This window comes from Prionailurus viverrinus, chromosome B1, assembly GCF_022837055.1.
Source record: "Prionailurus viverrinus isolate Anna chromosome B1, UM_Priviv_1.0, whole genome shotgun sequence".
Classification (NCBI taxonomy): Eukaryota; Metazoa; Chordata; class Mammalia; order Carnivora; family Felidae; genus Prionailurus; species Prionailurus viverrinus.
The window spans coordinates 63109747-63124099 of NC_062564.1; the positions used below are offsets into that span (position 1 = coordinate 63109747).

General features: G+C 37.3%; 1 protein-coding gene and 1 long non-coding RNA gene across 6 annotated transcripts in view; one reads left to right on the plus strand and one right to left on the minus strand.

Annotated features, from left to right (window-relative positions):
* KLHL2 (kelch like family member 2) overlaps window positions 1–14353 on the minus strand; it is a 117395-nt gene that overhangs the window by 55909 nt on the left and 47133 nt on the right. For 4 of the 5 annotated variants that reach the window (XM_047855430.1, XM_047855431.1, XM_047855428.1 and 1 more), the window contains exon 4: window positions 11989–12110. The exons of the other annotated variant lie outside the window; for it this stretch is intronic. In XM_047855430.1, coding sequence (XP_047711386.1) covers window positions 11989–12110 — 122 coding nt within the window. The remainder of the gene's footprint in view (window positions 1–11988; window positions 12111–14353) is intronic. 5 annotated transcript variants of the gene reach the window in all.
* Window positions 1–14353, plus strand: part of LOC125163534 (uncharacterized) — a 71954-nt gene that overhangs the window by 12982 nt on the left and 44619 nt on the right. The gene's annotated exons all lie outside the window — the stretch shown is intronic.

The window sequence follows — 14353 nt, forward strand, 5'->3', positions numbered from 1 at the left end:
TGGGTGGCTCAGTTGGATGAACATCCGACTACAGCTCAGGTCATGATCTTGCAGTTCGTGAGTTTGAGCTCCACATTGGGCTCACTGCTGTCAGCACAGAGTCCACTTTGGATCCTCTGTTCCCCAGTCTTTGCCCCTCCCCCGCTTGTGCTCTCCCCAAAATAAATATTTTTACAAAAGAAAATGGGAAATATGTTTGATATCCCACTAGTTATTAAGTAAATATAAATTAAAATAATGAGACCGCATTTTATAACTATTGCTACTTTTAACAACATATATTCAGGTCAAGGTACAGTAAGCCTTGGCCTCTATCACATTTTTGCCTTCGCTGTAAACTAGTCAACTCTCTTAGAAGGGAAATAGACAAGGGGCACCTAGGTGGCTCAGTCAGTTGAGCGTCCGCCTTCAGCTCAGGTCATGAACTCACGGCCTGTGGGTTCAAGCCCCATGTCAGGCTCTGTGCTAACAGCTCAGAGCCTGGAACCTGCTTCCGATTTTGTCTCGGTCTCTTTCTGCCCCTCTCCCACTTGTGCACTCTCTCTCTCTCTCTCTCTCTCTCTCTCTCAAATACAAATAAACATTTTAAAAAAATTTTTAAAGAAAGGAAATAGGCAGTATTCATCAAAGGTACCAAAAAATATAAAAGTTTAAAGCATTTGATACTGGAAGTAAGTTCCTGAAAATCTACCCTGAGAAAATAGTTCAAAAATTGGAACAGACTAAATCCATAAATTTTACTTTAGCATTATTTATAAGAGTTCCTGGGGGAAAAACCAGAAACAACTATGGAAATATGGCAACAATTAAGTGCATTATGTTAAACCACATGATGAAACATTATAATCAATGACAATGAAGAATAATAATGGTTTAAAAAAACTAATATTTCTAAAATATTTGCAATAACATACAATATTATAAAATTGGATTGACACACTGCTCTAACCTATACTCATATTAGAAAAACTTAATAGACATCAAGTCTCAAGGAACTTGATTAGTAAAACAATGTTGACAGAGAAAAAACAAACAACAGAACATTTCCACACAATTTATTTTTTCTAACACATAATGGACGTAGAGACAGTGGCGCACTGGTCTTTTTAACAACAGATTGGCTCCCTGCCCTCACATCTCTCAGTTCTATAGCTGGCAGCACTGGATCTGGATCCAATCCTGTCTCTAATCAGAGAGAACGTCTGGGCTCTAACTAACAAGCAGCACAACCTGGTCGACTTCATGTCAGTGCTAATGTGACACTGGGTACTTTGATGCTTTGTTTCCTGGACAAAGTTCCAGCCCACCTTCCTGTAACTAGGACCCTCTCCTAGTGGGCATCAGCAATGTGGCCCTACTTCACTGTGCATGGAGCAGTTCTCCTGGAGGCTGAAATGCTGCCCCTGGGTGCCAGCCCAGAAAATAAAGCCTTGTTCCCAGGCTCCCTTCTCCTCTTGTTCTGCAAGGACCTCCTGCCGGGCTCAACTTCTATTCATCAAACATGCCTATCCTATGGGCAGTTCCTGATTACTCACCTAAGAAATACTTATTGAGCACATAGTCTAGGGTCCAGTCACTAGTGTAGGTCCTAGGGCAATGGCAATGAACAGAATGTACAAATATACCAGCCATCCTAGAGCTTGGATTCTAATAGGTAGTGCTTCCATTTAGTAAGGGCATGTGTAATTTCCATCATCCCAGCACTCCAGCCCTTCAAAGTGGTCTTTGGATCTCAAAGTCTACAGTCTAGGGGCACGTGGGTGACTCGGTGGGTTAAGCATCTGACTCTTGTTTTTGGCTCAGGTTGTGCTCTCACAGTTCATGAGTTTGAGTCCTGCATCGGGCTCTGTGCTGATAGCGCAGAGCCTGCCTGGGATTCTCTCTCTCTCCCTCTCTCTCTGCCCCTCCCTTGTTCTTTCGCTTTCTCTCTCTCCCTCAAAATAAATAAACAAAAAAAAAATTTTTTTAAATAAAAATAGAGTCTAGAGGCACTGGAGGACTCAAGAGCTATAGATTTTAATCCCCATCTGTCACTAAATTCCTATAAAGCCTCAGGGGCAGAATAGAGTTAGCATGAAAAGAATGGAGAATGGAAGCCATACCACAGGCTCAAGAGGCAGAGAACTCTGGTCTTGAGTGCTAGCTGTGTGAGCCAAGAAAACCACTTAACCCTTCTGAGCTGCAATTCTCTAAGCTGTCAAAAACAATTCGGTGTCCAAGATGTTGTAAAAACTAAATGAGATCAGTACTTTAGCAAAGTGGCTGGAACAGGGAAGGTAGGCAGCCCCTTCTTCCTCAATGAATATTTTATTCTATTTCCGCTACCATTTATCAGAATTAATCCACTTTAATTTCCTCTCCTTTAGTCCTTCCTCTCCAAAATCACTACAAATAAAAAAACATGAGTACTAGTCTCTTGACTAACTGATCATGCATTTTACTCCTATTATAGATCAAAATTTCCCCTGTATCTCCCCTGGATTCTCCAGGATTCTTCCTTTCCACAACCTCAGAATTTCATGAATAACCAAAGAACAGACCAACAGACTGTCAGTGATTTCACATCCACCTTCCAAAAACAGAATTTAAACTGGTGGTGAGACTGAGGCATCAATGCACTGTCTAAAGAAGAACACAGGGACCAAAAAGTCCTGTCAGCAGGCTTCAAAAATATTTTTTAAAGAAACAAATAAAAGCAAGCAAGTTTAAGGGGCCAATGTTATCAATAAAGGTGATGAGTCTTAGTACGAGGGACTAGTGACACTTCCGGCTTTTCAAAGGTGCTGCATGGATGTATTTACAACTGTGCATGAGAAATGCCAAACTGTCCCAATAAGTTATCTTCACTGTCTTTCTGTGGCAGTCATTCCTTAGACCAGGGAAAGTAATCCAAATCACTCTCCAGGGTACTATGTTGCTTTATTATACACAACTCCCTCTTCCTCTCCTCCCTCTTGGTCTTTCCCCTCTTCCCCTCTCCCTCTCACCTTTCTGTCTTTGCCCGCTCCTTTTCCATCTTCTTTCTAAATTGATTTCTACTATTCAGAGCCTCTCCACCCCTGCAGATTACCAAGTCTATTCCAGTGGAATTTTTTTAAGACCAAAGAGACTGATAATACTTTTTGAAGATTTTTGTTTGTTTGTTTTCACAAATAAACCACATAGACACCCATGCATGTATGCACACAAACACGCACATCCATAACACACTCTTCCTCCTTAGACAAATGATTTTTTCTGTTGCATGTCATTTTTCACCAAATTTATATTCTCTCTTTCCAACCATGTCTGTAATCAATATTCATATACTATCATCTCCCAAACTGTCAAAGCCTAGGCTTGACATGAAAGAGAGATCACAGGATAAAATTATTGCTGGAGAATAAAAAGTGAGAAAATATATGATAAGAAAGCACATGTCAAGCAAAAAAAAAAATCACATTTAATAGACAATTTAATAACTTTATCTATCTTACTGATTAGCCTCTCCCTGAGCCTAACCACAGCTTAATTATAGACTATGTATTTCTCAACCTTCTTTATCAAAGTGCCTTAAATCCTATTCATAACAGCCCAAAACTTTAATTTTTTTTAATGTTTATTTATTTTTGAGAGAGAAAGAGAGAGTGCGCACGCACGCGAGTGAGCAGGGTAGGGGCCCAGAGAGAGGGAGACACAGGATCCGAAGCAGGCTCCAGGCTCTGAGCTGTCAGCACAGAGCCCAATGTGGGGCTTGAACCCACAGACCACGAGATCATGACCTGAGCTGAAGTCAGACGCTCAACTGACTGAGCCACCCAGGCGCTCCAAGACAATCCAAAACGTTAAATACAGGTCCATTATCACCCCCCAAAACTGCAATAAACCCATACAATGGAACATTCAGTATTTATAAAAAGGAACTAACTACTGAAACTTGCAGCAACACAGATAAATCTCACAAATATTATGTTGTGCCAAAGAAGTCAGCCTCAAAAGAATACATTCTGTGTGATTCTATTTATATAAAGTTCAATAACAGGCAAAACTTAGAAATCTTATCAATGGTTGCCTGGAGTCAGGGGTAAGAAATTTATTAGAAAGAAGCTTGAAATTACAAAGGTTCAATATCCTGATTTGGGTGTATGCATTTGCTAAAACTTAGCAAACTGAACAGTTAAGATGCATGATGTACGAACAATAGCCAACTAGGAAAAAAAAATGAGTGCTTTAAGCCCACACAAAGATTAACCAGAAGTCAGTGGAAGGCATTTATAAATTATGAAACAAAATTTTTAAATGGAAAATAATAATCCTCTCTGATAGAATCCCAAATAAGAAAATAAACAAAAACATATTAAAATGTATTTACATGACCAAATCTCTATATTAGTATTTGTAAAGTTAATTTAAAACAATAGCTTTTGAATACATGTTAGTGATACAGCTACCTTCTATTTTCACAAAAAAATAAAGTTTTCATAAATTATATATCCTGGGAAAAGGCACATGTACACATGTACACCAGATGATCAGAAGCATATTAATTCTAATGTGACATTGGAATTAAGACTTCGAGGTCCAAAAGGTAGTATTTTTTAAAGCTGTATGTCAATAATGCTAGGATTTACAAAACCTTTGGCTTATTTCAAACCAAATATGCCAGAACCACAGATAATTCAACCACTCTAGGCTCTCACCACCTAAAATGATTTGAAGGGACCCTGAACACTGGCAACAACCTGGCACAGATGTACTATGCTTGACGCAGGCTCTAAACCTAAACAACGTGATATAAAGGTCAAAGATCAAGAAAAAAATCCACCTAATAATGACTTTGATATATATCTAACCTTTCTAACTTTTTTCCCCTGCTCAAATTAGAACACTGCTGTAAGATGCTAGGTCATAAACAGGATGGAGTCATTTTTTGCTCATCAAGATAAATTCTTCCTATACACCCCATGAAGCTAATTAAAATATGACTCACAAGATGATTCAACCATGGACATCTTCAAAGATTATATATTTCAATAACATAAAACCACAAGTACCTTAATTATTAATGTTTCTGGAGTACGTAGCTTTTCTCTCAACAAATACTTAAAAAACATTTTAAGTTTGATGTCTATCTAGTTTTATAACATGTTCTTATGATAAAGCTTCTAGATTTTTCTCAAACTAGCTGAACTCCAATGGCTTCGTCTATACTAAATTTTAAATAATAAGCTTTCATTTATTCTATACTCTTAACTTGTAAAGAGTAAAACATAATTTAAGTGGCATGACTGAAGAACAGATATTCTAGCTGGTCAAGCATTTTCATTAAAATTATGAGGATTACCAAGTTCAGACTTAAAATATAATAAAATACAATTAACATCAAAATTCAATTGTAAATAAATTTAAATTGTCCCGTAATTATTTTTTTAAGTTTATTTTATTTTGAGAGAAAGAGACAGAGAGAGAGAGAGAGCACACATACATGAGCAAGTTGAAGGCAGAGAGAAGGAAAAAGAAGTCCAAGCAGGCTCCACACTGTCAACCCAGAGCCCAAAAAGGGGTTGATCTCATGAACTGTGAGATCATGACCTGAGCAGAAATCAGGAGTCAGATGCTTAACCTACTGTGCCACCCAGGTGCCCCTACAGTAATTATTAATATAAAAGAAATTCACCACTTGGGGCCTCTGGATAATAATAAAGTAAAATTATCACTATTCTGGTAAAGTGATAAAATACTAGGTTAAGAGTTTTCTGGGTATTAGGATGTCAGACAAATTCATTTCAGTGATAGGATTTCCCATTGTTATCCCATAAACAACCACTAATCCTCAAAGTTTGATTCAATACATTTTTATGTTTGGGTTTTTTTGGGGGCTTTTTTTGTTTTGTTTTGTTTTTTACCTTTTAACATGTGTTTTCTAAGCACATCATCTGCCAAACTCTTTTAGTCGCAAAGAACTTCCTTTCTATCTCGTAAGAAAAAGAGAACATGGGTGGAAAAAACAATAAGGCTTCCATAAACTCTGCTAGGAAAAATATCACTTTTCTTTGAGCCACTGCATGTCAAACCAATAAAAAAGGGTGTTACAAATTATACTGCAATCACTCCAGAGTGCTGCCTCCACACTAACCAAATAAACAAGTCTTGTTGGGTGGAGAGAAATCTATAGCAAATTAAGATTTTTTTTTTTTTTTTGGTCACAAATATATTTCCTGATTCAGAATATAAAAGATGAGGGTAAGGTTACACGAGCCATTTTCTTTAACCCAATGATCCCAAACAATCTCAGTGGGTTCTTCTTCCTTGTGGTCTCAAGACTTTTTATTGCTGCCTCATTTCTTATTTCTGCTCAACATTTATAGAGCACTTCAAATTTTTATAAGCTTTAACTGGTATACTTTATAGCATTTCTGTGAGATGTCAAAGTAGTATTAGCCTTATTTATAATAGCTGAAAAGCAGAAAGGTTAATGTTTTCCTCAAGGCCATTCCTGAAGTCAGTGGTTAAATTCAAGATTTGAACTCTGAATTCTCATACAATAATTAGCCAGAGTCCACTAGCACATGAAAGTTTTCTAGCAGGGAGCAAGTCTAAGGGGGTTGCATATTATTTTCTGAGTTATTCAGTAATAATTTGAATATGTAGTATTATATACTTAATTTTAATGATTTATTAAACTAAAAACATTTACAAAACTGCTCAATAGATGTTTTGTTCACCCTCAAGATAAGCATTCTACTGAACTACTTTGGTACTTAGGCAACTTCTAATTGTGTGGCTAAGAATGGAAAGTGGTCATTCAATCAAGATAACTAAAAAGCAGATCTGGAATGTGACTATAATTAAGGTTAAAACATAACCAAGTATATAGTTACAGTCTCTGTCAGAAGAAATCATTTTTTTAATGTTTATTTTTGAGAGACCAATAGAGACGGAGCGCCAAGCAGGAGAGGGACAGAGAAAGAAGACACAGTATCTGAAGCAGGCTCCAGGCTTGAGCTGACAGCACAGAACCCGATGCTCGGCTCTAACCCATGAGCCATGAGATCATGACCTGAGCCAAACTCTGACACTTAACAGACTGAGCCACCTAGACTCCCCATGATATTACATAATTTAAATAAACACAAATAATCCAATGAACTGTAAGTGTAAAAGGAGAGCTGTTTCTACGAAAACTAAGTTGACTGCTTTAGAATGACTTGATCAACATGTTACTGCAAAAAAAAAAAAAAGGTTTCTCAAATTATACATGGGGGAAGGAAAGAGAAATTGTGTAACTGAAAGATGACTTTGCACTGAGATTTCAAGTGTCTCAGCTCTTGCTGTACTTTTCTAAAAACTGTAAAATTAGAGTTGATCCATCATTATGATGTCATATGTGTAAAAACACATATGGCTCTCTAAGCAGCTGACCATACTAAGTTTTACAACAAAAGATTGCCATACGATTGTACAGTTGCATATTTTAGGTTAAAATAAAATATCTGGGGTATACATGTATCCTTGTTTGATGACTTCTCCACTTTAACAATATTTTGTTGATCAAGCAGTCAACCACATCAACAGGTCTCCTACTGTGAATGCCCCTCTCTGCAAGGTCTTTTTAGGACCAGCTGGTAAAACGCTACAGAATAACATTCTGTCAGCACTTCTGGTCTGAAACAAACAAAAAAAACCTGCCCTACACCACCAGCAAAAGGGACACACTATGTCGAATTTTCTACTGTACTGAGATTGTGTAAAATACTTTGGTGTGTTTGTCGCCAAAAGCTAATTTTAAATGTCTCTTGAAAAACTCTCATTTAAATTCTGTTCCTTTTCTAAAAGGATTGGATTTTCTATTTCAAACAATTTCAATTCATGCAAAACATAGAAGTTTCCTGAACTGTTTAAAACCTATCCATTCACAATTATGAGATACTTAAATTCTTCTTAATGGACAAAAGTTCTAATGCAGACAGAACTTGTAGATGAACACTCATAATATTAATTCAGGAATAAGAATTTACTTACATTGGCACTGCCTATTAACATCTGTACCTTTGTTTTTCACACTTACATCAAGTGAAAAAGATCCTTAGCTACTTTTAGCAAGCCAAAACAAATACCCAAAAGCTGAGAAGTCAAAATGTATATAAAACCACAAATTTAGCAATGAAGTAAATGCTTTTAAAAATTCAAGTTGCTTTAGAAGTCTCCAAAAATGCTGATCAACACATAGAATGAGGAAGAGTTAAAAGGTACTTTTATTTATAAACTCTCTAAGCAACTATTAGTTCATGACAACTTAACAGTTACTGTATGATAATGAACTAATTACTTAACCTTCTTAGGTTCCTTAATTGCAAAATGGAGTAAAACCTACCTAAAAAGGTGATGAATATCAAATGAGATTTATGGAAAATACCTAGCACATAGTTGAAAATAAACTCACGCGAAAGCCTTTCATTCATGTAAATGTATATATTTATATATTTGTCATTTTATATTTTATTTTTATATTTAATATATATTTATTATATATATATATATATTATTTTTTCCAAGTATTCCTAAGAGTGGGAGAGTGAGGGAGGGAGAAAGACAAAGTACATGAATTCTCTAAAAGTATATGCGTATATGCAAAACTCTGCGTATAAATGGTTATATGTACTTTACTTGGGAAAAGGTCCATAGTTTTTCATCAGACTCTCAAAGGAATCCACGATAAGCCCCAAATTTAAAAAACTACTTTATAATAGCCCTTGGCTTTACTTTCTCTGTTCCCAGATGTATAGTTTATAAAATTTGACTGGAAACTCTAGACACAAGTTAAATCTAAATTACTCAATAGCAGCAACAAAAAAAATGTTCAATTAAAAGCATGATCATGGTAAGATATATATTCTCCTTTTATTTCTCCTTTAAAAAAATACACAAATTCATTTGGCTCAAATTATTCCCCAACCTTGCCATAAATTAAAGCAAATATCTAGACTCAAAGCCAAAGTTAAAAAACCTAAACAAAAAAAAACCCAACAGCAACAGCAAAAAGTCAGGGAAATCATAAACAGCCAAGAATTAAAGTCCTATTACTTATATAACACTAATGATTATACTGTTTTTGGAGTTAATGCTTCAAATTAATCCACTCCTCATTCTGACTCAAAGTTAACAACCTTTACTTCAAATAGCTGTTATATATTTTTTAAATTTGTGTAATAGGAGACTCACAGAAGGAACCCTAAACTAGGAATCAGGAGAACCAGGGTTATGGTCCTATTCTGTCACGAACTAAGACCGCTGGACCCCAACATTCTATGGCACTATGATTCTACATCAAAACATGCAATCCCAAAGTAAAAGGCTAAGATACCTGCTATCCTAAAATTGTACTTTATTATTACTAAAACAGAAACATGGTAAAAGAGAGGTAACCTGACAAGAGATTTGATTCTAGGTGTAATGAGAAAATATACCTACAACAACAAATTTTTGAATTACAGGAAGTTCTATCCCCACAGTCAGTTCTCTCAAAAGAGATAAGGTCAGGATGGGCGTCCAGCTGGCGCCACTTTAAACTTTAGCTTAACATTAATAAGAACACCAGATACCTCCACCCTAACACTCCTTTCCCTAAGGTGAACAGCACTTATAAGAAAGATCTAACAAAGTACAGACAGGCAAAAATACAAAAAACAGTGGAGATAGCAGTTTGGTGTATCTTGATAGGTAAACTCTTACTTTGTATTTCACCGAAAAATTACGGAAAAGGCAACTTGTTTTAATCAATTTTATTTCCAAACTGCCTTTTCTAAAATAAGTATTTTTCGATGGACAAAAATAAGGCTTTGCACACTAAGGTACCCCTATATTCTCTTCCCCCTTCCCCTCAAAATAAAAACTACATGAATATTAAGCATTTAACAAGTCTGCCAAATACACCTCTTTGAATGTATTCCTGTAGGAGCTGAACACATATACAAAAGGCAAATCAGCATGGCAAGAGGTTTTCTGAAAGGCTGCGATGACTAATATTTCAGGACTGGAACGTGATAGTTATTAAAAGAAACACGAGAGGTGAGGCGTTCTCCCAGTTCCGCATAGGCCCATGTCTCCACTGCAAGAACTACTACAAACAGCATTCAGTGCTGAATTCACAGTCTATTGTCTCAGGCCTAAATCATCTTTTGCAAATTTCCCTCACGTCACATATTACGTGAATCAAAGAAACCAATCAGCAATTCATTTGTTGAAGGTCAGATATAGGGCACAATAAGGCCCATCCATGCACTCAAATGAATTTAAAAAGGGAGGAAAAAGAAAACCAAGATAACTTCTTGTTGAAAATGATGCCCTAGAATCCAGCAGACAGTAGAACTATACAGAAAAAATTAGATTGAGATCATATGATGGTAGTTACCTCCTGACATGTACCAAGCACCTTCCTCCAGGTTAAAACAAAAGTTCACCTAGCAGGTGGTTCACACCTTTATACATGACTTGAATATCAACCAAGGTTTTTTCAAATGCCTTCCGTCATGAACTGGATTGCCAAGCAAAGGCAAATGAGGCCACCCATGAAAGACCACCAGAAGGCCTCACCACTGCCAATATTTCAGATTTAATAAGAGCATTCTTAGCAAGTTCATGTCCAAAGATTTCAGTCTCCAAATTCAAATATTTTGCATCCTATTTCAACTAATTACAAAAGCGTTAAAAGACTGAGCTCAGACTTTCCTATTCGAGTAAGTAGAATTTACAGACCACTTCTTAAGAAATAGTCCTAATTTGGGGCGCCTGGGTGGCTCAGTCGGTTAGGCATCCAACTTTGGCTCAGGTCATGATCTCACGGTTCGTGAGTTCAAGCCCCACATCGGGCTCTGTGCTGACAGCTCGGAGCCTGGAGCCTGCTTCAGATTCTGTGTCTCCCTCTCTCTGTTCCTCCCCCGCTTGCACTGACTGTCTCTCTCTCTCTCTCTCTCTCTCTCTCTCTCTCTCAAAAATAAATAAAGATTAAAAAAAAAAGAAAAGAAATAGTCCTCTTTTTTGTTGTCCTCAAGATACACTTTACCTGTTGGAAGGAGTGTAAATAAATATAAACTTTCAGATGGCAGTTTGGCATGCCTATCAAAAATTAAAACATGCATGTACCTTTTGATCCACCAATTACATTTGAGAAGTCTATTATATGACATTTTGGATGTAAATATAAAAATGTTCATTCAATGCAGTATTTTTATAAAGGTAGGAAAATCATATATGCTGATTAACATATGGGATGCCATTCAAAAGAACGGGTTAGACCCACATGTATTGATGTGTAAAGAACTTCAAGAAACTTTGTACAGTGAGAAAAGCAAGTTTCAGAAAAACTGTGCATGTGTGTGAATGCATGTATATATAAAACTGCACAAAAAATGGTCTGAAAGAATTCACACCAAGCAGGTAACAGAAGCTACCCTCTGGGAAGGAGAGTGGATCAATGTGTGTGGGCTGGGGTGGGCGGAAAAGGAAGGGCAGTTTAAAATTGGGACCTTCACTTTCTGTGCTTTATGCACCTGTATTATTCACTTACATCATAGGTTACAAAACATTTATTCTTTACAGAAAGCGAGAAAATGCAATGTCAAATTTTAGCTAAGCTCTAGAATCACTTATATGCTGCAACAGGAAAAGAAGTAAAGACCGCTGATAGTCAAAAACATCCCTGTAGATTTGAACCTCAAGGGAACAGAGAAATGTAGGCAGCATCAGTCAGTAGTTACAAACGAATATGACAGCATTTTCACAAACAAGCATCACTCAGAGAACTAAAAGATTACAACTTTAAGATTATAAAGGACACTGAAATCAGAAACATTACTCAAAAGATATAATCATTCCAAATGTCTCCTGGAAATTCAGTTTTAACAATGAATTCTATTACTTTGGTACAAAAAGTATACTGTGAGTATGCTCTTTTGACTTAAAAATCTGGCATACACAAAGAGCTAAATGGTACGGGGTGTTTATTCTTACCTGTACATTTTCTTCTGTAACCTGAATTTCTGCAGTGTAAACATAATCAATTAGCATCCTCAGGGTCCAGCCATCTACCTCTTTTATTCGAACTCTCTTTGCTCGGCTCTCACTCATCTCACCTAAAACACAAAAGAGTGAGAGTAACGCTACAGCAAGACACTCTGTGAAAATACCAATGCCAAGACAGATTCATCCATTTTCTTGCCACTCATTGTATTTTGGAGGCAACACAATCCGCCGCTTCTTGCAGACCTGCAACATTTCATCACCTCCCCTGAAAGCTTACCTGAGCAAACCATAATATGTACTTTCATTACCCACTTACACCTGAAAATCACATCACCACACTGAATGTGCCACGTGTCCAACTATAATACCTGTGACATTGTAAGTTCAGTATCTGATGCTTTCCATGGTTTTTCTGGTCCGTGCTTTTTTTTTTTTTTTTTTTTTGTAAGAGAGAGGAGAGAGGAGCAGAGGGGCAGAAGGAGAGAAAGAATCCCAAGCAGGCTCTGCTGACACAGGGCTCAATCCCATGACCCCAGGATCATGACCTGAACCAAAATCAAGAGGCAGAAGTTCAACAGACTGAGGCACCCAGGTGCCTCTGATCCATGCTTCTGAGCATCTTGTTTTCTTTTTGGATTTCCACTCATGACTAGAAGAGTCACAATGTTACCCCTTTTGGCTAACAGCAACCAGTACTTGCTAAAAAGGACTCACTGGCCTAGCAGCATTCATTCAACAAGCACAGCAGTGCTGGTCATGGGCATGAGTGGCCTGGACACAGAGGCTCTGCCCTGGGGGATGATACAACCTTCATGCAGGAAACAAGTAGAACACACATTACAGAAGATGCTGAGGGAAGACAAGACAAAAGAGGGATCATAAAAAGGTTAGTCAATGGCAAGGGCTTGTTATAAGGATCTTCTAGCCCAAGTTCTCATCCGGTTTGTCATCTACAGTAACTTTGCCCACAAATGGTAAGTCATTTCCATACCAACATTTATTACTAAAGCCAGACATTCTTCTACGTCACTGCCTGCTAGAAAGTGCTATACAAGCTCTCTCTTTTACTCACTGAACTAATTAAGCATTCAAGGATCATAAATAAGATCCTCTCTTGTGGAAAGAAACAGGAAAGCAGAAAAGAGAAGGGAATGTAGGGAGAGAAAGCAGCAGGTTTGAGCACACATGTGTGGACAAGAGAAAATGACACAAGACATAGGGAAACACAAACTTTCGAATGGAGGGGAAAGAAAACTTCAATCAAAAATGACAAGGGCAGAAAAAAAAAATGACAGAGGCAGTTTAAAAATTATGATGAGTGCTATAAGACACCTTAAAGAAAAGGTTTGGTTCTAGAATTCACAAGGCTTCAAAGATCAAAGAAGCATGAAAACGATGCTGCCACCCCTCACCTTCACCTTAATCCAGCATCTCCTGTTAGAAAAACAACATAATTAAGCCTCAGGATTTCTTGAAAGTTCATTTCTTTTTTAGACACAGTACACTGTCAGCGACCATCAGCTATCAGAAAAGCCTGTGGGAATCAATAATTACACCAAATTCCTTCATAAACACAAACGCTGGGAGGAAAGAAATAATAATGATGTACATTTAACTGCGTGCTTCCCTGGAGATTATTTCTGACAAGATCTCAGAAAGAAGCTGTTTTCCTAAGAGCTAAAATATCTCAAAACTATCCTGCCACTTCCCAGGGGAGGAAACATCCATCTGTATTATAAGGGAAGGGAGCTGGTTAATGAGAAAGAGGTGTATATGCCTATACAGCAGAAGACAGGGATTGGGTTACGAGTCTGCTGCCTAAGCACATTTTTCCCTCTTAAAAAAAGGGAGGAAGAAAGAAGGGCTGAGAAATACAGAAATATAATTCTTCATCTGCATATAAGGCACGTTCCTCTATCCTACTCTCTCTGGATCTTGTAGACAGATGGGATTTGTATTATCTGGAAGTTCTTTGGTGCCAAAAGTAAAGACACTTGGGTAATTCTCACTTGGACTTTAGACAAAAGCCACACCTAATTCATCTATAAGGCTCAAGCGATGCAAAAAACCCCACAGGGCCTGGGGCCACACGAATATAAAACCATGCACTTAGTTCTCAAGGATTGAATTCACCTCTTAGGACTTAGGCATGACTTAGCTTAGACACAAACACGTCTGACTTTAATTTATATATATATGACTGCCAAGCAATTTTTAATATCATCATTTCTAAAGTATTACTAGAAGACATACTTTGCTAATTCATACATTCCAAGGATCATTTTTAATACGAATTCTTTCCCCAGAAAACTGCATCTGCTTCCAACAAATTCAATCTCTATCATACGCTGCT